This window comes from Ranitomeya variabilis, chromosome 5, assembly GCF_051348905.1.
Source record: "Ranitomeya variabilis isolate aRanVar5 chromosome 5, aRanVar5.hap1, whole genome shotgun sequence".
In the NCBI taxonomy this organism is placed as follows: domain Eukaryota; kingdom Metazoa; phylum Chordata; class Amphibia; order Anura; family Dendrobatidae; genus Ranitomeya; species Ranitomeya variabilis.
Genome location: NC_135236.1, coordinates 389,109,876 through 389,135,876, shown reverse-complemented (window position 1 = coordinate 389,135,876; position 26,001 = coordinate 389,109,876). Strand labels below are relative to the sequence as shown.

General features: G+C 42.9%; 1 protein-coding gene across 6 annotated transcripts in view; it reads left to right on the top strand.

Annotated features, from left to right (window-relative positions):
- The window catches only part of MDFIC (MyoD family inhibitor domain containing), a 215,045-nt gene that overhangs the window by 162,844 nt on the left and 26,200 nt on the right, over positions 1-26,001 (top strand). For all 6 annotated transcript variants that reach the window (XM_077265030.1, XM_077265028.1, XM_077265027.1 and 3 more), the window contains one exon: positions 11,942-12,217. In XM_077265030.1, the coding sequence (XP_077121145.1) occupies positions 11,942-12,217 (276 nt within the window). The remainder of the gene's footprint in view (positions 1-11,941; positions 12,218-26,001) is intronic.

The following is a 26,001-nucleotide window of genomic DNA, read 5'->3' as shown; positions in this document are numbered from 1 at the left end:
GCGCCCATCGGGAGCCACGAGGAGCACCGGGGGAGATGGTTGAGTATTGGGGGGCTATCGGGGGCCATCGGGGACCCTATTTCTCTGTCCTCCGATGTGCGATCACATCGGAGGACAGAGAAATTAAAAGGCAAATCGCGTTTTTTGTTTTTTTTGTTGCGACCGCCGGTAAACGGTTAATAACCGGCGATCGCAACTCGGGGGTCGGTAAAAACCCCCCGAATCATGTTCTCTGGGGTCTCGGCTACCCTCGGAAACCGAGACCCCAGAGAAAATCCGACTCTGGGGGGCGCTATTCACTTTTTCCACAGCGCCGTTAATTAACGGCGCTGTGGTTTAAGTACCCTTAGCGGCCGCCGTTAAAAGGCGTATCGGCGGTCGTTAAGGGGTTAAAGTTTTGGAAATCATTTTGTATCCAAATGCGGCTTTAAACTTCTCCACAACAGTATCATGGACCTGCCTGTTGTGTTTCCTGGTCTTCATGGTGCTCTCTGTGCTTGAAACAGAACCCTGAGACTATCACAAAGCAGGTGCATTTATACGGAGACTTGATTACACACAGGTGGATTATATTTATCATCATTAGGCATTTAGGACAACATTGGATCATTCAGAGATCCACAATGAACGTCTGGAGTGAGTTTGCTGCACTGAAAGTAAAGAGGCCGAATAATATTGCACGCCCCACTTTTCAGTTTTTGAATTTCCACAAAAATTTAAAATAACCAATACATTTCGTTCAACTTCACAATTGTGTTCCACTTGTTGTGATTCTTCACCAAAAATTTACATTTGGTATCTTTTTATGTTTGAAGCATGATATGTGGGAAAAGGTTGAAAAGTTCCAGGGAGCCGAATACTTTCACAAGGCATTGTATCGTGGAGTGGTTACTGAGGTTGCATGCAATGAGATGAAAGTGAAAACCATGGAACTCTATGGCAAGAATAAGAATACCTGGAAATGGCCATCTAAAGATGATAAAATGTATTATGATGTCTGTCAAATTTTAAGAAAGGTTGATCCTTCCCTGAAAATGTGTTCTAGGGACATTTGGGAATTTTTTGATTAGCCAGGAAGTTAAATGAGCAGTGAGCATAAATTTACATCCTTGTTGAAGTTCTTCATTAGTTGTGTCTGAATTCATTGGACTGGGCCACATATGTAGGCCTAGATTAAAATTTAGTCTACATTATGTAATTGATCAACGGTCATATTTTGTAATCCAAATTTCCACTCTGCAAAAATGTTGACAACTGAAGTATGAATATTGATTGATTACATTTTTATACTAAATTTTAGTCTACATATGTAGTTCACACCAATGAATTCACATGCAGCCTATGTTTTGTCTAAATAAAGTCAGTTTGCCTTCTCAAATATGAACAGTGACAAAGTGGAACACATTCTTTGTTTTGTAACGCAAGTTACTATATTGTGTTGTAACGTAAGTTACCTACATTTCTTGTAATAAAAACTGTTGCATTTAACTTGAGAGGCTAAAATAAATTTATTAAAGTTGCTGGGACTATGGTGTTTTAATACAATAAAAATAGTGCTTCTCCCCTGTTTACCAGAACAGAAAATTTGGCAGTCTCATTTTATGGACAATTGCCTTTCCTTTTTGTGTAACTTAAGTTACCAAGTAATAACACTGTATTTTGTATTTTAATTTATATTGTTGAAATCTATTGAGAATAGATAAATGTACAATATACGAGATGTACATTCACTCATTTTTGTGCCTGCCTTCAAAGAACAGTCTGTAGCCATTATTAACTCAGTTTTTGGCTTGTGAATGTAACGTAAGTTAGCATGGAACCGCCCAGGAGCATAAAGTAAATGTACTGCCCGTACCCAAGTTATAAGGGTTGCATACACTTACCCATGTTGTAAAGTGCCAGTGCACAGACCACAAAATTCCCAGGGGCTGACCCCAGACACACGTTTTGTGTATGCTTTTTCAATGGGGATAATGAATTATTCAGCAATCAATAGCCAGTGGCTATTAATATGTTAATTGCCACTGTCAATTTCTGTCCGTTTTACTGTATAGTGAACATGGTAAATTTTTAAAAACAATTGTGGAATTGTACTTTTTTTTTAAAAAAAAAGGTTCTACATGTCTTCCTGTTTTTCAGAGTATCACTTATGAATCACACCATTTATTTTCTCAAGTCCAACTCGTCTAGCAAAAAACTAGCCCATATACAGCTATTTGCAAGGAAAAAAGATTAAAGGGAACCTGTCACCCCCCCCAGGGCCTATTAAGGTAAAAGAGCCACCTTCTGCAGCACTAAGGCTGCATTCTGTGAAGGTGGCTCTTATGTTTTTCCTCCCAGAGCCATAACTCTTTTATTTTTCTGTCCACATAGACAGATGAGGGCTTGTTTTTTGTGGAACAAGTTGTACTTTTTGAATGACACCATTCCTTTTACCACATAGTGTACTCTAAACCTGGAAAAAAATTCCAAGTGCACTGTGAAACTGTGAAAAAAAAAAAAAAATTCTGACATTGTTTTTTGGGAATTGGTTTTACGGTGTGTACATTTTGTGGTAAAGATGACTATGCAGTATTATGATTACAGATTACAGCGATGCCCAACATGTCCAGTTTTTTTTATTATTTTAGAGGTAAAATAAAAACAGAAGTTTGCAACAAAAATTTTTTGGAGTTGTTACCATTTTCCGAGACCCGTAACATCTTTATTTTTCATCAAATGGAGCTTTGCCATGGGTTATTTTTGCAGAGCGACATAAAGATTAAAAAGTTTTTAAAAAATACAATGGATATCGCAGAAAAGTTCAGAAAAGTTTTTTTAGTTGCCGCAGTTCCATAAAAAAATGCTGCAAGAAGCGATCAAAAAGTCACATCTATCCCAAAATAGTACTAATAAAAACATTGTTTTTCAATGGGGAAAGTGGTGTGATTTGAACTTTTGTCTTTTTTTTTTTTTCAGATTTTAATTTTTTTTTAGTTATTTTTATTAGCCCTCTTAGGGGACTTGAAGATGCGATTGTCCGATCACTTGTGCGATTTGCAGTGATATAGTGATGTGCCCTATGTGTATGGTGTATGTTGTACAGGGGTTGAAGAGTGCCTATCACCAGCTTGGGGCTTCCCTTTTTATTTAAGGAAAGAGTGGGCTGACTCAAGACTGGTGAATTTAAATAACACCTATTCACAATAGAGGCCCCAAATGCCCTTAACATCCCACAGAAGGACCTGACTTTTTTGGAAAAAGTGGGTTCTGAACGTGAAGGCTGTAAGAAATTTGTGCTGCTGCACACTTTACTAAGCTGTTACTAAACTGTAACTGCTCTAATGACATTACCGCAGTAAAGTGCGCGGCAGTTATTGGTTAGTGAAAATAGTGAAATCTCTCACTTTTACGGCAAGGAGAACCACAGAAGGATGTAGAATCCTTCCCTGCATGCTGGGATCCATCAACCGGGAAGTTTGAATCTGACATTTTGGTGAAAAGCCTGGTCCTTCAGGGGGAATTTAGTGACACGAGATTTATTTTGGTAATGGGTGTTAAATACAAAAAATTACTTGTCTGAGGCTGTCCACTAATTTATTAAATAAAAAGGGCAGCCCTAGAATAGTTATAGGTAGGTACTCTTAAGGCTATGTGCTCACAATCAGGAAATAGCAGTGTTTTGCACTTAGCGTTTTTTCACTGCGTTCTAACCACGCAGTTAAATCTGTTTGTGTTCAGTAAACCATGTGGATTTACCGCATCTAGTGAATGTCTGTGGGTGAAACTACACTGCAAATAATTACAATGCTGCAGCTCATAAAACTGGCACAGGTGAGGTCCAAAACGCTGCTCTTCCTGACAGTGGGCATGTACCCTTAGGGTATGTTTCCACGTTCAGGAAATGCTGTGTTTTTTACGCTGCGTTTTTCCGCAGCGTCAAAAGCGCAGCGTCCAGATGTTACAGCATAGTGGAGGGGATTTCATGAAATCCCGACTCCACTATGCGTTAAAAAACGCATGCGTTTTTGCTGCGAAAACGCATGCGCGGTGCGTTTTTTCAAAACGCAGCATGTTGCTACAATGAGCCAAACACGCAGGAACACCGCAGGTGACCTGCCAGTGACCTCAGGTGCAGTTTTACTTGCATAAAATCCTGACCAAAGCCTGAAGCAAGCCTGAACGTGGACACATACCCTAAATGCTCATAACTGCAGAATACCAAACCTCTTCCTGTATTAAGTCAGCAGAGTGACTTTTATGTCCTATGCTCATCAGCACTTTGTGACTGTGGTTACTAAACACTTCCACTTTTTACTAATACCACTCAGTGTATTGTGACATATTTTGAAGGGAAGAAATGACTTCGGCTGGGTTCACACTGCGTTAGTGTGATCCGTGAAACGGACTACGTTACACCATGGCATAACACGGTGTAACGTAGTCCGTTAACGCCGCCATTACTTCCTATGGCAGACAATTCGCTAGCGCACGCCCACAATGGGCGTGCGCTAGGCGATGTGCCGTCATTGAGTGACGGACCCGAGACGTGGGCTGCAGCGTTTCCGGGTCCGTCACTGCTAGCGCAGATGGAGCTAGCAGATGCTCCATCTGCGCTAGCGCTGTGCCAAAGTCGGCACTTGCGTTAGCGCAGTCCATTAGCGTATGCGCTGAATGGACTGCACTAACGCAATGTGAACCTAGCCTAACAACTGTAGCATCCAATGTTTGTAAAGACAGACTATATGGTAAGATTTTATACATTGGTCTCAAGTCTGCATGAAAAACCTGATTTTAGTGACTAACCCTTAAAAGGATTTTTTTTTCATTAACAAAGTGAATTTTAAAGTTGATCTTTATCAATACATCTTAGAATGATGATAATTTCCGCAATTGGATGTGTTTAAAATAAAATGTTCCTGTGCTGAGATAATCTTATAAATGTGCCCCTCTTGTGTACTGCGTAAAGGATGTGTCTGATTGTACAGGGACATGGTCTGATTATACCACATCTCCTTGGCAGGGGAGGAAGTAAAAGAGAGTACCGTATTTTTCAGACCATTAGACGCAATTTTTTCCCAAAAAATTTTTTGGGAAAATGGGAGTGCGTCTTATGGTCGCAATATGCTTACAAATCCTGTGGCTGTGGCAGCGGCGGTCCCGATGTAGCCTCCCTTCGCAGGCTGTGGTGGTGCGGCGGGGCCCTGTGGTGTGGTAGTGGCGGACTGTGGTCCGGTTTGCTCTTTGTGCTCCGTGGGGGGCTCCGCCGGCCTTTCGTCAAAGCCCGCAGGCCCACGCACATCCATTGCTGCCATTTTACGGTGGCCTCTGAGAACATGGCCGCCGGGCCAGGGGCGGTGCATGCTCAGATTCAGATCTCGTCCCGAGATCTCGTTGCCGAGATTTGAATCTGAGCATGCGCCGACCCGGAGGCCATGTTCCCAGAGGCCACCGCAACATGGCAGCAATGGATGTGCGGGGACCTCCGAGCTTTGACAAACTGCCGGCGGAGCCCCCCATGGAGCACAGAGAGCCACTGCCCCGGAGCACAGTCCCCCTGCCCCAGCTCAGAGCCACCGCCACTGCCCCAGCACAGCCACCGCCACTGCACCAGAGCCACCGCCGCAGCACAGAGCCACCGCCCCAGCACAGAGCCACCGCCACTGCCCCAGCACAGAGCCACCACACCAGATTGGGATGGGATTTCCCGGAGGCCACCGCACCAGCCTGGGCCACCGAGCGACCCCTGTGACCACTCCTCCACCTGTGCCAATCCCTTCTTTGGTAAGCTGAATTCGGACTGTAAGATGGACCCCCATTTGACACATTATTTTTTTCCACTATTTTTCCTTCTGAAAATTTGGGGTGTGTCTTATGGTTCGGTGCGACTTAGGGTATGTGCACACGTTGCGGATTTGCTGCGGATCCGCAGCATTTTTTGAGGTGCAGAAACGCTGCAGATCCGCAATTGATTTACAGTACAATGTAAATCAATGAGAAAAAAAAAATGCTGTGCTAATGGTGCGGAAAATCCGCTGCGGAAACGCTGCGGTTTAAAAGAAGTAGCATGTCGCTGCTTTTTTGTGAATCTGCAGCGTTTTTGTACCCACTCCATTATAGAAAACTTCAGGGGTAAAAACCGCAGCAAATCCGCAAGAAAACCGCAGCAAAAACGCACAAAAAATCGCTGCGGAACCGCATAAAAAACCGCAGGTGCGTTTTCTGCCAGGAGACACAGAATCCGCACCAGAAATTCCTAAGCCTAATCCGCAACGTGTGCACATAGCCTTATAGTTCGAAAAATACGGTTTATAGATAGCACAGTATGGGACAACTGATCCTTTTTGTGAGATAATGAAATTCATTGCCTGTTTTTACAAAATGTTTTACCTCTAAGGGTACCGTCACACAGTCACACTTTGATCGCTACGACCGTACGATTCGTGACGTTCTAGCGATATCCATACGATATCGCAGTGTCTGACACGCAGCAGCGATCAGGGATCCTGCTGAGAATCGTACGTCGTAGCAGATCGTATGGAACTTTCTTTCGTCGCTGGATCTCCCGCTGACATCGCTGGATCGTTGTGTGTGACAGCGATCCAGCGATGTGTTCGCTTGTAACCAGGGTAAACATCGGGTAACTAAGCGCAGGGCCGCGCTTAGTAACCCGATGTTTACCGTGGTTACCAGCGTAAAAGTAAAAAAAAAAAAAACAGTACATACTCACATTCCGGTGTCTGTCCTCCGGCGTCTCAGCTTCTCTGCACTGTGAGCGCCGGCCGGAAAGCGAGCACAGCGGTGACGTCTGACGTCACCGCTGTGCTTTCCGGCTCTGCTGCTTACACAGTGGAGAGAAGCAGAACGCCGGGGGACAGACACCGGAATGTGAGTATGTACTGTTTGTTTTTTTTACGTTTACGCTGGTAACCAGGGTAAACATCGGGTTACTAAGCGCGGCCCTGCGCTTAGTAACCCGATGTTTACCCTGGTTACCCGGGGACTTCGGCATCGCTCCAGCGCCGTGATTGCAAAGTGTGACCACAGTCTACGATGCTGGAGCGATAATCATACGATCGCTGCGACGTCACGGATCGTGCCGTCGTAGCGATCAAAATGGTACTGTGTGACGGTACCCTAAGAAAGAATTATTTGCGATCCTGTGCTGTAATTTCTGGATACTCTTTTTCCCTTCCCCTGGCCAGGAGCTGTGGTATGATCAGACCATGTTCCTGTACAGTCACACAGCCATTACACAGCAGGGAAACATTTATAAGATTATCTCCGCACAGGAACATTCTTTTCAAAGGCATCCAGTTGTGGAACTTATTAGTATTCTAAGATCTATTGATTTAAAATGAACATTGTTCATGAGAAACCCCCCTGCATGTTCATTACAGGTCAATGCAGTGTGTAAGGCTGAGCTCGTGAGCTCGCTCCAGTCTCATTCTAGGTATATGATGGCTGTGTTACTTGTGAATTTCATCCAGAGTCAGAACTTAAAGGGAACCTATCACCCCGTTTTTTTCGGTATGAGATAAAAATACTGTTAAATAGGGCCTGAGCTGTGCATTACAATAGTGTAGTTTGTGGACCCCGATTCCCCACCTATGCTGCCGAAATACGTTACCAAAGTAGTCATTTTCGCCTGTCAATCAGGCTGGTCAGGTCGGATGGGCGTGGCTTCTTCCCCCAGATATTGCGTAGTTTTCCGTTGGTGGCGTAGTGGTGTGCGCATGTCCAAGGTCCCCAATCCTGCACGGGGGGGTGAAAATAGCAGCGATGTCCGTTATTCCATTGGTGGTCGGTGGGCGCGGCCATCTTCCTTTGGCCGCGCGTGCGCAGAAGCGGCGCTCTGCTGGCCGCGGCTTCAGGAAAATGGCCGCGGGATGCCGCGCGTGCGCAGATGGAGATCGCGGCGGCCATTTTCCTGAAGCCGCGGCCAGCAGAGCGCCGCTTCTGCGCACGCGCGGCCAAAGGAAGATGGCCGCGCCCACCGACCACCAATGGAATAACGGACATCGCTGCTATTTTCACCCCCCCGTGCAGGATTGGGGACGTTGGACATGCGCACACCACTACGCCACCAACGGAAAACTACGCAATATCTGGGGGAAGAAGCCACGCCCATCCGACCTGACCAGCCTGATTGACAGGCGAAAATGACTACTTTGGTAACGTATTTCGGCAGCATAGGTGGGGAATCGGGGTCCACAAACTACACTATTGTAATGCACAGCTCAGGCCATATTTAACAGTATTTTTATCTCATACCGAAAAAAACGGGGTGATAGGTTCCCTTTAATAAGCAAGAAAGAAAGTGTTTTTAAGACCAAAATTTGGTTAAATAGTTCAGTCTTACAAATGAGTAACAGAGCAGCCAACTTTGATAGTTTTATCTTTTGTAATAACGTTAACAGTTTATATAGTTTTGTAGTAGCATCTATTGTTCAATAATGTAATATTTTGCATGTCAAAACAGATGCAAAAATCAGTGATGTGCTGAGTTTGAACAAGACTTATAATTTTAGAGAGCATTTAAAATATTCTCTATTTTTCTCTATAAAATTGTGTACGGAAATATTTCCTGTGTATCTCACTGCTATGTGGATTGTGCTGTTCCTCTTTAGCGAGACAGATTTGTGCCTGGAATACAGCACTTAAAGGAGTGCAATGAGTCTTTTAAATTAATTCTATATACTTAATCCCAATTGTGTAGTCAGTGAAGTATAAAATATTGAAATCAGCTGGGTATACTGTGTTTTTCTTTAAAGCCCTTTTTTTAATAAAACATTTGAAACTGTTCATTGTGAATGTCAAATGGGAATCTTTTCTTTTGTAATACGTAGGAAATTGTGAATTCTCAGAAAGTGTGTAGCTGCTCTTTGCTGCGGATGCTCTGTGTTCACACAACTGTTATTTAACATTCTGACATGCGCTGCATTTGTTGCTGAATAGTAAGAATACAATTTTTGCTTGTACGAAAGAGTGTAAATGGGATCTTTTGTAAAAGGGAATAGTCTCCTAAGAATGATATAGCAAGTGTTGAAAGTTAACATAAAAATGCCACTTTTTGAAAGAAAAGGTTTGTCAAAAAGTTTCTTTGTGCGATTATGTAGCATAAAATGCTGAGTTTGTAAAAATGTCTTGAATATACAGGCAAAATATGAATAATTCAAAACAACTCCTAAGTCCAACTCTGTATTGTGTCTTTTATATCTCTGACTGAAGATAGCATTGTTCTCCCAATAGAGCTGAATTTGCACAAGTTACACCTCTGAAAATGCCAAATGGTCTTTAGTCTAGTTTTCAGAGCCGTCACGTGTATGAAAGAAAGACTACTTATTGAGAATAATAGATCAATAATGTTCCATTCCACTTGTCTCAGCCTTATAGCCCCCTTCATTTTATCTGTGTATTTTAAGCAGTATCTTTTATCTTTTTTTTAAAGAAAGGACGAAGCTCCTTACTGCTATCGGTAAAATAAACCCTCCCAAATTAATTTTGAGTTTGATTATAGCTTTACCTTGGGGTGCAAAACTGATCTTGTTAATGTATGTGGTATTACTACTTAGCAACAAATTCCATGATAATAACTTATTGTCTTTAAATGAGCAGTTATTTTACATTTACGTCAGAACCAAATGCTATTCTGTATTCTGCAACATCTGTAGTATTCCTTTGGTATCTAGGTCACCAATAAAACAAATGTACAGTAGGTTATGGCTTCCAATTTTAAGAGTTAACCAGAATAAATTATTAGTAAATCCTTGGGGTTTTTTTAACTAAAAAATGTGCAACTGCAACACGCAGAAGAGTAGTAGAAAAAAAAGAACACAGACAATGAAACCTTAAAATCCAAACATTAAAGTCGGCTATTTTGTAAATCTCTATATGCAGCTAGTTTACTACATGCAAAATATATTTTTTGCTATAATTTTTGTTTTCTCATTGGCCAATGACCAGCTAATGTTTCTCAATGTTTTTTGTTTTTTTTAACTATTTATATGCACATTTTTTCCAGCAATGCATTTAGTGTATGGTGAGTTGACAATATTTTTTATATATATATTAAAATGTCTACTTATTAATTATTCCTTTATCCTCTTATATTTATTGATGTACTTATTAGTTCTGGATTGTTTGTGTTCCTTTTTTCTAATGTTTTTGTATACCAGAAAAGCACCCAAATAATTCACTATTGTAGATCATTTTAGACCATACTCAAATTTCCCTCTATTTTTTCTGTTTTACTTTAGAACGCGCAGAATTCTACAATTTTGTGCAAATGTTTGTCACACCTAAACATTTTTGCAGGGTGTGTGCAATATTGTAGCTATTTTTTACTGTTCAAGTGCATACATTAAAAGAAAACCACTCCTTAAATTTAAAGCCAACCCACTCATTAGCTGCCATACCTTTCTGACCTTGCCTGAGGATGTCACTGCTGTTTATACCGCTCACCTGCAATAGCCACTATAGGAATAATGTAGCATTTCATGACAGCCATTTAAATAAATTAAAGGGAAAAAAAGTTGTAGTTCCAGCGTCTGGTAACATAGTTCTTTCTTTATTTTAAGTCCATTAAAAATTTACAAAAATTACAATGGTTGCATAGACAGGGCAAGGGAGCAACCATTGTAATTTTTGGAACAACCTTTTTTCCTTGAGTATATTATCTGGTGTGGATCCACCTGGTTCCTGCAAGCTGGACTTCATGTACTAGGTGAGCTGGCTTTCTCTTTACTATATGTGATTTAAATAAATTGCCTAGTATGTGTACTATGTATTATATGGCCAAGATGGGCCCATTTGATCCCTATAAACAATAGATCCCATCCCCTTTATGAAGTCCATATGGCCTACTAGTGCATAAGGCATCCTATTGTTTTTAAGTAATAATTTTCTTACAGGTAAGATTTTTCTTTTGTTATGCTCTGTGTTGCCAAGAAAATGTTCTTTCGTGTCAGGGCTATACTCAGGATTTGCCTTTTATGGACCAATTAAAAGATACAGTGCAATTATATGCAACGCCGCTAGACTGCTAAACATTCTCAACTAGACATTGTTTAAAGAAAGTGTGTCATCACAAAATGACTGTTCAAGCCAATCACAATTGCCCAGTGCACCTTGGCCATGGCTCAGTTTAGCTTCCCAGGTTCCTGTAAAGCCAGTGCTGTCAGTCAAGGAAAGGAAGGCAGATCCTTTGTTTGTACAGTCAATTTGTGCTCACAGACTATTATAATTAAGCCACCTTAGTTATAATAATTGATGTTTAATTATTTTATGTAAATGGCATAAGCCATAATATACGCTATCGGTCTGACATCACTGCTGCTGCCAGAGACTGGCACAATAGCTGAGATCCAACGTTGCCACTGGGCAGGGCGAGTACCATCGAGCTTTATTCAACCGGACTGAAAGTATTTTGGGTCCAAATTGCAGGAAAGGGAAAAGTCCATTAAATGTATTAATGTGGTAATCTGCTTTTTGTTGAGCTTGTTCAGTTTCGGTTCATTTTTACGTTCAGAGTATCAATATACAATTTTAGCTTTAAAATTGCCTACTTTTACATTTACGTGAATGTACTTTTAGTTTACCAATGTGTCCTTTTTATCTTCTATACTATGTGATATTTGTGACTGCTTTCTGCTACTGATTTCATTCATTAGATGACTTCTATTGTCGTGGTATCAATCAGGGAACCTTTATGCAAAAGCGATGATCTGACACAGAAGTTTCCTTTACTAATTACTCTGCATCCATCATCAGTTTATAATATAATAAATTCTGCTACATACATAAATAAAGAAGTGATTTGTGCGTTAGAAGCATGTTGGGTTTCTCATCTTCTCCTGTTTTCTCTCTAAAATATCTTCCAGCCGATTTCCTCTGGCTGTGGTTATAGAGAATTCAGTTTAATCTTTTTATCTTTTTTTTTTTTCTTCTCTCTATGTTTAAGTCCAACCTCAGAGCTTGCCTCAGCCAAATACTTCAGCACTGGAACAGAGCGAGGAAGAAACTGGCAAGATACAAAATGGTCATGTAGGTCTGAGTAATATCAATGGAATCCACAATGGGGTCAAACATGTTGCTGCAGATCATAGAAAGTTATCAGCTCCCGTTTCTCAAAAAATGCACAGGAAAATCCAGTCCAGTTTGTCTGTGAGCAGTGATGGCAGCAAAAAAAGCAAAATGAGTTCAACATGTTCTCAAAAACCCGAGGCATCACCAGAAGGTAAACCGATTCCTTATTGATCTTGACATGTTTACAGTGAGCGGAGTAATATTTTATTGTCTTCTGAGGGCCTTATTTTGTGTGCTTTATGTCATTTTATTACTTTCAATAGCTTGTTGTCTGCAGAATGCTTGGCGATTATAATACAGCATTTTGTTTTATTACTATAATTACTTTTTCCAAAACTACTAAGGGCAGCATAGGGATAAAGAAAAGATTCAAGCAATGTTTGCCATATTTGGCTTCTTTAATTTTCTGAACAATTCCCTGGCAAAAATGTGCATGTCATTTAATTTAAGTTCTATGATTGAACCAAAAATATTGTTGGCATACATTCATGTACAGAAAAGAGGAATAATAGTTACAGAAAATCGTTGTATTTTTCTGTGACCTGCTCCTCAACAGTAAATCATAAAATATCTGTAGCATATACTGTGTGTGTGTATATATAGAATATATATATATACATACATACATACATACATACATACATACATACATACATATGTGTAATAAATATATATACATACATACATACATACATAGGTTGGACAAAATAATGGAAACACCTGGAGACATCATCAAAAGTTAGTTTAAGGTGTAGGTCCACCTTTTGCGGCGATTACAGACTCAATTCTCCGAGGTATAGATTCATACAAGGTGTAAATTGTTTCCAAAGGAATTTTAGCCCATTTCAGTTAAAACACCCTCCAGTTCTTTGAGCGACGATGGCGGCGGAAATCGACGTTTAACTTGAATCTCTAAAATCGACCATAAATGCTCAATAATGTTGAGGTCTGGGGATTGTGGGGGCCAGATGAGATGCTCAACTTCATTAGAATGTTCCTCGTGCCATGCTTTAACGATTCTAGCTGTATAAATTAGTGCATTATCATCCTGAAAGATGGCGTTCACCTCTGGGAACAGTGCTTGAACCATTGGATGCACTTGGTCGCCCAAAATGCCTAAGTAATCTCGGCTGTTAATTCTTCCATGGAGGGATATCATTGGCCCTGCGGATCTCCACGAAATAGCACCCCAGATCATCACAGAACCTCCACCATGTTTTACGGTTGGGAGAAGGCAGTCTGGATGGAATGCTTCTTTCAGCTGTCTCCAAACGTACACTCGGCCGGAGGTCGGAAATAGGTAAAACGATGATTCGTCTAAGAATATCACGTTTCCACTGCTTCACTGCCAAAACGTTAGGTGTTTCCATTATTTTGTCCAACCCCTGTATATATATATAGATAGATAGATAGAGAGAAAATTGGAACAGCATCATATATTACCTTACAGATTATGCAAAGCTCTCCCAACCAGCAATCTAATGGTCTCCAATAGTAAAATCAAAAAAGGGAAAGCGGCACAAAAAAACTGAAGAAAATAAGTGTACCTTAATGCCTGAACGGCGTGGCATTCAACGCCATTCAGGCATTAAAGTCCACTTATTTTCTTCAGTTTTTTTGTGCTGCTTTTCTTTTTTGGATTATATATATGTGTGTGTATATAATATATATACACTCACTGGCCACTTTATTAGGTACACCTGTCCAACTTCTTGTTAACACTTAATTTCTAATCAGCCAATCACATGGCGGCAACTCAGTGCATTTAGGCATGTAGAGATGGTCAAGACAATCTCCTGCAGTTCAAACCGAGCATCAGTATGGGGAAGAAAGGTGATTTGAGTGCCTTTGAACGTGGCATGGTTGTTGGTGCCAGAAGGGCTGGTCTGAGTATTTCAGAAACTGCTGATCTACTGGGATTTTCACGCACAACCATCTCTAGGGTTTACAGAGAATGGCCCGAAAAAGAAAAAAAATCCAGTGAGCGGCAGTTCTGTGGGCAGAAATGCCTTGTTGATGCCAGAGGTCAGAGGAGAATGGGCAGACTGGTTCGAGCTGATAGAAAGGCAACAGTGACTCAAATCGCCACCCGTTACAACCAAGGTAGGCCTAAGAGCATCTCTGAACGCACAGTGCGTCGAACTTTGAGGCAGATGGGCTACAGCAGCAGAAGACCACACCGGGTACCACTCCTTTCAGCTAAGAACAGGAAACTGAGGCTACAATTTGCACAAGCTCATCGAAATTGGACAGTAGAAGATTGGAAAAACGTTGCTTGGTCTGATGAGTCTCGATTTCTGCTGCGACATTCGGATGGTAGGGTCAAAATTTGGCGTAAACAACATGAAAGCATGGATCCATCCTGCCTTGTATGGAGCATCTTTGGGATGTGCAGCCGACAAATCTGCGGCAACTGTGTGATGCCATCATGTCAATATGGACCAAAATCTCTGAGGAATGCTTCCAGCACCTTGTTGAATCTATGCCACGAAGAATTGAGGCAGTTCTGAAGGCAAAAGGGGTCCAACCCGTTACTAGCATGGTGTACCTAATAAAGTGGCCGGTGAGTGTATATATATATATATAGTGAATTCCGTTCTTGAACTCCCTCCTGTGGTCATGAATGATACTTCGGCGAGTTCTGTCCGTGGACTCCCTCTGGTGGCTGTGAGTGGAACTGCTGGTTCTGAGGTTGCTTCCTCAGCTGCCCTCGTTTGCGGCTAGGCTGGCTTCTCTATTTAACTCCATTCAGATCGTTACTCCATGCCAGCTGTCAATGTATCAGTACTGGTTCTCTTGGATCTTTCTGGTGACCTGTCTACTCCAGCGGAAGCTAAGTCCCTGCTAGTTCATTTGTTGTTCATTGTGTACTGAATATATTTCTTAGTACTTGCTGAGTTCTAGTCCAGCTTGCTAACATGATATTGCCTTGCTAGCTGGAAGCTCTGGGTTGCAGAGTGGCACCTCCGCACCGTGAGTCGGTGCGGGGGTCTTTTTGCACACTCTGCGTGGCTTTTTGTATTTTTTTGTGCTAACCGCATAGATCCCTTTCCTATCCTCAGTCTATCTAGTAAGTCTGGCCTCCTTTGCTGAAACCTGTTTTATCCCTGTGTTTGTGACTTTCCTCTTAACTCACAGTTAATATATGTGGGGGGCTGCCTTTACCTTTGGGGAATTTCTCTGAGGCAAGGTAAGGCTTATTTTCCTATCTTTAGGGGTAGTTAGCTCTTAGGCTGTGAAGAGGCGTCTAGGGAGAGTTAGGTACGCTCCACAGCTATTTCTAGTGTGTGTGTTATAGGATTAGGATTTGCGGTCAGCAGAGTTCCCACTTCCCAGAGCTTGTCCTGTCTTCTAGTTTAACCATCAGGTCATTCCAGGTGCACCTAACCACCAGGTCCATAACAGTACAGCTGGCGCACAAAGTGTTAATGCATCTCAATAGAGGGATAAGAGAAGTTCTGAGACCATTTTTTTTTCTCTGCAGTGTGTTTTGTCTTTCTTTTCCCCTTAACCTCTGGGTGGTTCAGGACTCAGGTGTAGATATGGACATTCAAGGTCTGTCCTCTTGTGTTGATCACCTCACTGCGAGGGTACAAAGCATTCAAGATTATGTAGTTCAGAATCCTATGTTAGAGCCTAGAGTTCCAATTCCTGATTTGTTTTTTGGAGATAGATCTAAATTTCTGAATTTCAAAAATAATTGTAAACTGTTTCTTGCTTTGAAACCCCGCTCCTCTGGTGACCCCATTCAGCAAGTAAAAATCATTATTTCTTTGTTACATGGCGACCCACAAGACTGGGCATTCTCCCTTGCGCCAGGAGATCCTGCATTGCTTAATGTAGATGCGTTTTTTCTGGCGCTTGGATTGCTTTATGACGAACCTAACTCTGTGGATCAGGCAGAGAAGATCTTGCTAGCTTTGTGTCAAGGTCAGGATGAAGCGGAGGTATATTGCCAGAAGTTTAGAAAGTGGTCTGTGCTTACTCAATGGAATGAGTGTGCCCTTGCAGCAATTTTCAGAAAAGGTCTTTCTGAAGCCCTTAAGGATGTTATGGTGGGGTTTCCCACGCCTGCTGGGGTTTCCCACGCCTGCTGGTCTGAATGAATCAATGTCCTTGGCCATTCAGATCGATCGGCGCTTGCGTGAACGCAAGGTTGTGCGCCATTTGGCGGTGTCCTCTGAGCAGAGGCCTGAGCCTATGCAATGTGATAGGACTTTGACCAGAGCTGAACGGCAAGAACACAGACGTCAGAATGGGCTGTGTTTTTACTGTGGTGACCCCACTCATGCTATCTCTGATTGTCCTAAGCGCACTAAGCGGTTCGCTAGGTCCGTCACCATTGGTACTGTACAGCCTAAATTTCTTTTGTCCGTTACTCTGATTTGCTCTTTGTCGTCCTACTCTGTTATGGCATTTGTGGACTCAGGCGCTGCCCTGAATTTGATGGACTTGGAGTTTGCCAGGCGCTGTGGTTTTTTCTTGGAGCCCTTGCAGTATCCTATTCCATTAAGGGGAATTGATGCTACGCCTTTGGCCAAGAATAAGCCTCAGTACTGGACTCAGTTGACCATGTGCATGGCTCCTGCACATCAGGAAGATGTTCGCTTTTTGGTGTTGCATAATTTGCATGATGTGGTCGTGTTGGGTTTGCCATGGCTACAGGTCCATAATCCAGTATTGGATTGGAAATCAATGTCTGTGTCCAGTTGGGGTTGTCAAAGGGTACATGGTGACGTTCCGTTGTTGTCAATTTCTCCTTCTACTCCTTCTGAAGTCCCTGAGTTTTTGTCGGATTACCGAGATGTATTCGATGAGCCCAAATCCAGTGCCCTACCTCCTCATAGGGATTGTGATTGTGCTATTAATTTGATTCCTGGTAGTAAATTTCCTAAGGGACGACTTTTCAATTTATCTGTGCCAGAACACGCTGCAATGCGGAGTTATATAAAGGAGTCCTTGGAGAAAGGGCATATTCGCCCGTCATCGTCACCGTTGGGAGCAGGGTTCTTTTTTGTGGCCAAGAAGGATGGTTCTCTGAGACCTTGTATAGATTACCGCCTTCTCAATAAAATCACGGTCAAATTTCAGTACCCTTTGCCTCTACTGTCTGATTTGTTTGCTCGGATTAAGGGGGCTAGCTGGTTCACCAAGATAGATCTTCGAGGGGCGTATAATCTTGTGCGTATTAAACAGGGCGATGAATGGAAAACAGCATTTAAAGGGAACCTATCACCCCGTTTTTTAAAGATTAGATAAAAATAGTGTGAAATAGGGGCAGAGCTGGGCTTTACATTACTGCCTTTTTGGTGCCTTTACACCCCCGTTAGGCTGCCGAAATACCTTTGTGAAGTGGCCGTTTTCTGCTGTCACTCAAGTTGGTCAGGTCGGATGGGCGTGGTCACAGCGCTGTTTCTCCCCCAGATCAGGCTCATCATTACGTTGGTGGCGTAGTGGTGTGCGCATGTCCAAAGAGAAGATCCACTGCCCAGGAGATTCAAAACAGCGCGGTCTTCGCTATTCGCCGTTTACCGGTGGGCGCGGCCATCTTTCCTGTGGCCGCGCGTGCGCAGATGAAGCGCTCTGCTGCCCGGGGCTTCAGGAAAATGGCCGCGGGATTCCGTGCGTGCGCAGATGGAGATCGCGGCGGCCATTTTCCTGAAGCCCCGGGCAGCAGAGCGCTCCATCTGCGCACGCGCGGCCACAGGAAAGATGGCCGCGCCCACCGGTAAACGGCGAATAGCGAAGACCGCGCTGTTTTGAATCTCCTGGGCAGTGGATCTTCTCTTTGGACATGCGCACACCACTACGCCACCAACGTAATGATGAGCCTGATCTGGGGGAGAAACAGCGCTGTGACCACGCCCATCTGACCTGACCAACTTGAGTGACAGGACAAAACGGCCACTTCACAAAGGTATTTCGGCAGCCTAACGGGGGTGTAAAGGCACCAAAAAGGCAGTAATGTAAAGCCCAGCTCTGCCCCTATTTCACACTATTTTTATCTAATTTTTAAAAAACGGGGTGATAGGTTCCCTTTAATACGCCCGAGGGCCATTTTGAGTACCTGGTGATGCCATTCGGGCTTTCTAATGCTCCATCTGTGTTTCAGTCCTTTATGCATGACATCTTCCGAAAGTATTTGGATAGATTAATTATTGTATATTTGGATGATATTTTGGTCTTTTCTGATGATTGGGAGTCTCATGTGAAGCAGGTCAGAATGGTGTTTCAGGTTCTTCGTGCTAATTCTTTGTCTGTGAAGGGGTCTAAATGTCTCTTCGGAGTTCAGAAGGTTTCCTTTTTGGGTTTCATTTTTTCCCCTTCTATTATCGAGATGGATCATGTTAAAGTTCAGGCCATTTATGATTGGACTCGGCCTACATCTGTGAAGAGCCTTCAGAAATTCTTGGGCTTTGCTAATTTTTACCGTCGCTTCATCGCTAATTTTTCTAGTGTTGTTAAACTGTTGACTGATTTGACCAAAAAAGGTGCTGATGTGGTGAATTGGTCCTCTGCGGCCGTTGAGGCTTTTCGGGAGTTGAAACGTCGTTTCTCTTCGGCCCCTGTGTTGTGTCAGCCAGATGTTTCGCTCCCTTTTCAGGTCGAGGTTGATGCTTCTGAGATTGGAGCAGGGGCTGTTTTGTCTCAAAGAGGTTCTGATGGCTCTGTGATGAAGCCATGTGCTTTCTTTTCTAGAAAGTTTTCGCCTGCTGAGCATAATTATGATGTTGGCAATCGGGAGTTGTTGGCTATGAAGTGGGCGTTCGAGGAGTGGCGACATTGGCTTGAGGGAGCCAAGCATCGCGTAGTGGTCTTAACGGATCACAAAAATCTGACTTATCTCGAGTCTGCTAAGCGGTTGAATCCTAGACAGGCTCGATGGTCGCTGTTTTTCTCCCATTTCATTTTTGTGGTTTCATACCTTCCGGGTTCTAAGAATGTGAAGGCCGATGCCCTTTCAAGGAGTTTTGTGCCTGATTCCCCGGGAGTTCCTGAGCAGACTGGTATTCTCAAAGAGGGGGTAATTCTGTCTGCCATCTCACCTGATTTGCGGCAGGCGCTGCAGGAGTTTCAGGCTGATAGACCTGACCGTTGTCCAGCAGAAAAACTGTTTGTCCCTGATAGATGGACTAATAGAGTTATCTCTGAGGTTCATTGTTCGGTGTTGGCTGGTCATCCTGGGATTTTTGGTACCAGAGATTTGGTGGCTAGGTCCTTTTGGTGGCCTTCCTTGTCACGGGATGTGCATTCTTTTGTGCAGTCTTGTGGGACTTGTGCTCGGGCCAAGCCCTGCTGTTCTCGTGCCAGTGGGTTACTTTTGCCCTTGCCAGTCCCGAAAAGGCCTTGGACGCATGTTTCCATGGATTTTATTTCAGATCTCCCTGTCTCTCAAAGGATGTCGGTCATCTGGGTGGTTTGTGATCGCTTCTCTAAGATGGTCCATTTGGTACCCTTGCCTAAATTACCTTCCTCCTCTGATTTGGTTCCACTATTTTTCCAGCATGTGGTTCGTTTGCATGGCATTCCGGAGAACATCGTGTCGGACAGAGGTTCCCAGTTTGTTTCAAGGTTTTGGCGGTCCTTTTGTGCTAAGATGGGCATTGATTTGTCTTTCTCTTCGGCTTTCCATCCTCAGACAAATGGCCAAACCGAACGAACTAGTCAGACTTTGGAGACCTATCTGAGATGCTTTGTTTCTGCTGATCAGGATGATTGGGTGACCTTCTTGCCATTGGCTGAGTTCGCCCTTAATAATCGGGCCAGTTCGGCTACTTTGGTTTTGCCTTTTTTTTGTAATTCTGGTTTTCATCCTCGTTTTTCTTCAGGGCAGGTTGAGCCTTCGGACTGTCCTGGTGTGGATTCTGTGGTGGACAGGTTGCAGCTAATTTGGACTCATGTAGTGGACAATTTGACATTGTCCCAGGAGAAGGCTCAACGTTTCGCCAACCGCCGTCGCTGTGTTGGTCCCCGACTTCGTGTTGGGGATTTGGTTTGGTTGTCGTCTCGTCATGTCCCTATGAAGGTTTCTTCTCCTAAGTTTAAGCCTCGTTTCATTGGTCCTTATAAGATTTCTGAAATTCTCAATCCTGTGTCGTTTCGTTTGGCCCTTCCAGCTTCTTTTGCCATCCATAATGTGTTCCATAGGTCGTTGTTGCGGAGATATGTGGCGCCTATGGTTCCCTCCGTTGACCCTCCTGCTCCGGTGTTGGTCGAGGGGGAGTTGGAGTATGTGGTGGAGAAGATTTTGGATTCTCGTATTTCGAGACGGAAACTTCAGTACCTGGTCAAATGGAAGGGCTATGGTCAGGAGGATAATTCCTGGGTTTTTGCCTCCGATGTCCATGCGGCCGAGTTGGTTCGTGCCTTTCATTTGGCTCATCCTGATCGGCCTGAGGGCTCTGGTGAGGGTTCGGTGACCCCTCCTCAAGGGGGGGGTACTGTTGTGAATTCCGTTCTTGAACTCCCTCCTGTGGTCATGAATGATACTTCGGCGAGTTCTGTCCGTGGACTCCCTCTGGTGGCTGTGAGTGGAACTGCTGGTTCTGAGGTTGCTTCCTCAGCTGCCCTCGTTTGCGGCTAGGCTGGCTTCTCTATTTAACTCCACTCAGATTGTTACTCCATGCCAGCTGTCAATGCATCAGTACTGGTTCAGATCTCTCTTGGATCTTTCTGGTGACCTGTCTACTCCAGCGGAAGCTAAGTCCCTGCTAGTTCATTTGTTGTTCATTGTGTACTGAATATATTTCTTAGTACTTGCTGAGTTCTAGTCCAGCTTGCTAACATGATATTGCCTTGCTAGCTGGAAGCTCTGGGTTGCAGAGTGGCACCTCCGCACCGTGAGTCGGTGCGGGGGTCTTTTTGCGCACACTGCGTGGCTTTTTGTAGTTTTTTGTGCTGACCGCCTAGATCCCTTTCCTATCCTCAGTCTATCTAGTAAGTCTGGCCTCCTTTGCTGAAACCTGTTTCATCCCTGTGTTTGTGACTTTCCTCTTAACTCACAGTTAATATATGTGGGGGGCTGCCTTTACCTTTGGGGAATTTCTCTGAGGCAAGTTAAGGCTTATTTTCCTATCTTTAGGGGTAGTTAGCTCTTAGGCTGTGAAGAGGCGTCTAGGGAGAGTTAGGTACGCTCCACAGCTATTTCTAGTGTGTGTGTTATAGGATTAGGATTTGCGGTCAGCAGAGTTCCCACTTCCCAGAGCTTGTCCTGTCTTCTAGTTTAACCATCAGGTCATTCCAGGTGCACCTAACCACCAGGTCCATAACATATATGTATATATATATGTATATGTACATGTATATGTGTGTGGGTGTGTGTGTATATATATATATATATATATATATATATATATATATATATATATATATATATATATATATATATATATATATATATTATACATTTATTAAGTCTAAAAATTGTTAAAGGAAGTGTCTCTTAATCACCACAGTGGAATTGAGCTGTAGAGGCATATTTCGTTCCATAGTGTAGAACTGGAATTCTGACAAATTCTGAAAAGTTTAAAAACCAAAGGCGTATAGTGCTGTGGAAAGCAGTGGACCCCCTTTCTGACTTTTTTGTGCACCATATGGTCAAGAGTAAATTTTGAGACAGTCACTTTTATTATCCTAAATGTTAACCCCTTCCCACTACAGCTATTTTGCTACTCCACTTTCATTTTTCATCCCCATTTTCAAATTGTAATAACTTTTTCATTTGTATACATTGCTATATGAAGGTTTGGTTTTTTTTTGCAGGCCCAATTGTAGTTTTGAATTCCTCCATACCAATTTTGTGGGTTGAGGTGACGTGACTGTGACGTGACTTGAAGTTTCAAGTTCAGGTTCGCTCATCTTTAGTGTCCAGTGTTAAACACGAAACAAGATCTTCTCCCGGAAGTCTGTTGTAGAGAGAGAGAGAATTTCCCTGTTAAAATGTTCGGGCCCTCATTGTTTTCAGTGGGGTTGCAGTTGACATTCGGGTAAAGTTCTGTTACCAGAACCGAACTTCCACGTGGTCCGCTCATCCCTAGAAGTGACCAAAAAAGCCCAGCAATTCTGCCTTTATATAATTTTCTTTTACAACATTCAATATTTGGCAAAAAAAAAAATTAATGTTTAAAAGTTCAGACCTTTATAGACATGGGAATGACAAATATGTTTTTACATTTTTTTATAAAATGGGAAAACTGATTATTTTACTTTTTTATCCTTTTTTAATAATTTAAAAAAAAATTTGAAATGTATTTTATATTTTATTTTTTTTTGTCTCTGGGAGACTTGATTGCCAGTTCAGTAATATTTGTATTGCAGTATATTACCCTTTCAGTGATTTCTTAAAACCTGCTGTAGTAGGACTTAATAAGAATACAAAGACAGCTCCATAATTATGAACTCCTCATTAATTGGAATGGTTCCCATTTACCCATTGGAATGTATTATAATGTCTGCCATTTTTCTTTATATTAAAAGGCTCAGACCTGATTTTGTTTGATTTTTACTATATGGCTACTGCATTTCCGCTTGTCTTTACAAATCATCAGCTTCAGTAACCAATGGTGATTTAAATCATCATATTGACTGCCTGACTTTTATCTTAAACTCCTTTCTGAACTATTAGCAGCTACTGTTTTTTTTAGTATAAAGAATTATCATCTGTTTCCATTCCATGTTCAAAGTTTGTAAGATCAAATAACTTATCAATTACCGTATACACTCACGGCCACTTTATTAGGTACACCATGCTAGTAACGGGTTGGACCCCCTTTTGCCTTCAGAACTGCCTCAATTCTTCGTGGCATAGATTCAACAAGGTGCTGGAAGCATTCCTCAGAGATTTTGGTCCATATTGACATGATGGCATCACACAGTTGCCGCAGATTTGTCGGCTGCACATCCCAAAGATGCTCCATACAAGGCAGGATGGATCCATGCTTTCATTTTGTTTACGCCAAATTCTGACCCTACCATCCGAATGTCGCAGCAGAAATCGAGACTCATCAGACCAAGCAACGTTTTTCCAATCTTCTACTGTCCAATTTCGATGAGCTTGTACAAATTGTAGCCTCAGTTTCCTGTTCTTAGCTGAAAGGAGTGGTACCCGGTGTGGTCTTCTGCTGCTGTAGCCCATCTGCCTCAAAGTTCGACGCACTGTGCGTTCAGAGATGCTCTTAGGCCTACCTTGGTTGTAACGGGTGGCGATTTGAGTCACTGTTGCCTTTCTATCAGCTCGAACCAGTCTGCCCATTCTCCTCTGACCTCTGGCATCAACAAGGCATTTCCGCCCACAGAACTGCCGCTCACTGGATTTTTTTTCTTTTTCGGACCATTCTCTGTAAACCCTAGAGATGGTTGTGCGTGAAAATCCCAGTAGATCAGCAGTTTCTGAAATACTCAGACCAGCCCTTCTGGCACCAACAACCATGCCACGTTCAAAGGCACTCAAATCACCTTTCTTCCCCATACTGATGCTCGGTTTGAACTGCAGGAGATTGTCTTGACCATGTCTACATGCCTAAATGCACTGAGTTGCCGCCATGTGATTGGCTGATTAGAAATTAAGTGTTAACAAGAAGTTGGACAGGTGTACCTAATAAAGTGGCCAGTGAGTGTATACTCGAGTATAAGCCGACCCGAGTATAAGCTGACCCCCCTAATTTTGCCACAAAAAACTGGGAAAACTTATTGACTCGAGTATAAGCCTAGGGTGGGAAATGCAGCAGCTACCGGTTAATGTCAAAAATAAAAATAGATACCAATAAAAGTAAAATTAATCGAGACATCAGTAGGTTGTGTTTTTGAATATCCATATTGAATCAGGAGCCCCATATAATGCTCCATAAAGTTCATGATGGGCCCCATAAGATGCTCCATATTAAAATATACCCCATATAATGCTGCACAAAGGTTAATAATGGCCCCATAAGATGCTCCATAGAAACATTTGCCCCATACAATGCTGCATAAAGGTTGATGGCACCATAAGTTGCTCCACACATTATGGCCCCATAAGATACTCCACACATTAGGGGCCCCATAAGATGCTCCACACATCATGGCCCCATAAGATGCTCCACACATTATGGCCCCATAAGATGCTCCATACATTATGGCCCCATGAGATGCTCCATACATTATGGCCCCATGAGATGCTCCATACATTATGGCCCCATGAGATGCTCCACACATTATGGCCCCATGAGATGCTCCATACATTATGGCCCCATGAGATGCTCCACACATTATGGCCCCATAAGATGCTCCACACATTATGGCCCCATGAGATGCTCCATACATTATGGCCCCATGAGATGCTCCACACATTATGGCCCCATACATTGTGGCCCCATGAGATGCTCCACACATTATGCCCCATACGATGCTCCATACATTGTGGCCCCATGAGATGCTCCACACATTAGGGGCCCCATGAGATGCTCCACACATTATGCCCCATAAGATGCTCCTCATATATGCCCCATAAGATGCTCCTCATATATGCCCATAAGATGCTCCATACATTTGCCCCATTTGCTGTTGCTGCGATTAAAATAAAAAAAAATCACATACTTACCTCTCTTCGCTCAGGCCCCCGGCAGTTGCGATAGTCACCTTCCACGTTCCATTGCTGCACGCTGCTCTGTCTTCCATCCTCGGCACTGACTGTTCAGGCAGAGGGCGGCATGCACACTAATCGCGTCATCGCACCCTCTGACCTGAACAGTCACAGCCAGAGGACGGAAGACAGAGCAGCGCGCAGCAATGGAACGTGGAAGGTGACTATCGCGCAATGCTCCCCCTCCCCTGATATACTCACCTGCTCCCGGCACGGTCCCCTGGCAGCGTCTCGCTATCAAGATGGTCTCCGGGAGCCGGCGGCATCTTCCTGTGTTCAGCGGTCACGTACCGCTCATTAGAGTAATGAATATGCGTGCATATTCATTACTTTAATGAGCGGTACCAAGTGACCGCTGAACACAGGAAGCGCTGCCCGGAGACCATGGGACATGCAGGGACAGCGCCAGGAGCAGGTAAGTATATCACAGCCACCGCTCACCCTCACCCGCCGACCCCACACCGACACTGACTCGAGTATAAGCCGAGAGGGTCACTTTCAGCCCAAAAAAGTGGGCTGAAAATCTTGGCTTATACTCGAGTATATACGGTATGCCTTTTATCAAACTTGCTGAATAGTTTTTTGCTCTCATACATCCAATTTATTGGAAATCGTCAAAAACATGCATTCCATCCAATTAAAAATATAGTCAAAATGTCTTCCTGTTTATAATAAACTGTTAGAGGTATTTACAGAACAGTCATGATAATCATTAAGTGTAAACATGCTGTCGATTACCTAATGAACAAGCATCTTGCTCATTCTTCAGGGGAAATAATCTTTTGTGCAACCCCTAAGATATTCATTCTTGGTGGTGGATTGTCCTGTGTAAACGAAACTCATGCTGCCAAAAAAATTGGCAACTTATATGCATTGAATAATCTACTACATGCTATTAAACAATCGCTGATCAATAAATGTTTACTGTTCAGTGACCATTTAAAGTAAACTTATCAGCAGGATTTTGCTAAGTAAACTACGGGCATTGTCAGGTTGGCAGTGTTAAACGGATTAAAATGATCCCTGGGCTGAAGAAATCAGTCTTCTAGTTCTTGTGCTAGTCCCTGTTAGATGTTTTCAGTTAATGATATGCCCATGCTCCAGAGCGGGACTGTAGGCAAAGTCCTATCTTCCAGCTCTAAGCCAGAGAAACCAAAGAAAGACCTGCCCACAGGCTGCCTATACAAGACTCCTATCCGTTACTAATACTATGGTTATATTGCAGATAAACACACAGCAAGAAAAAAGTTCTTTATTTGAAATAAAAGAAGCACACTTTTAACTTATTTAAATTAACAAACAGATATGCTCGCCTA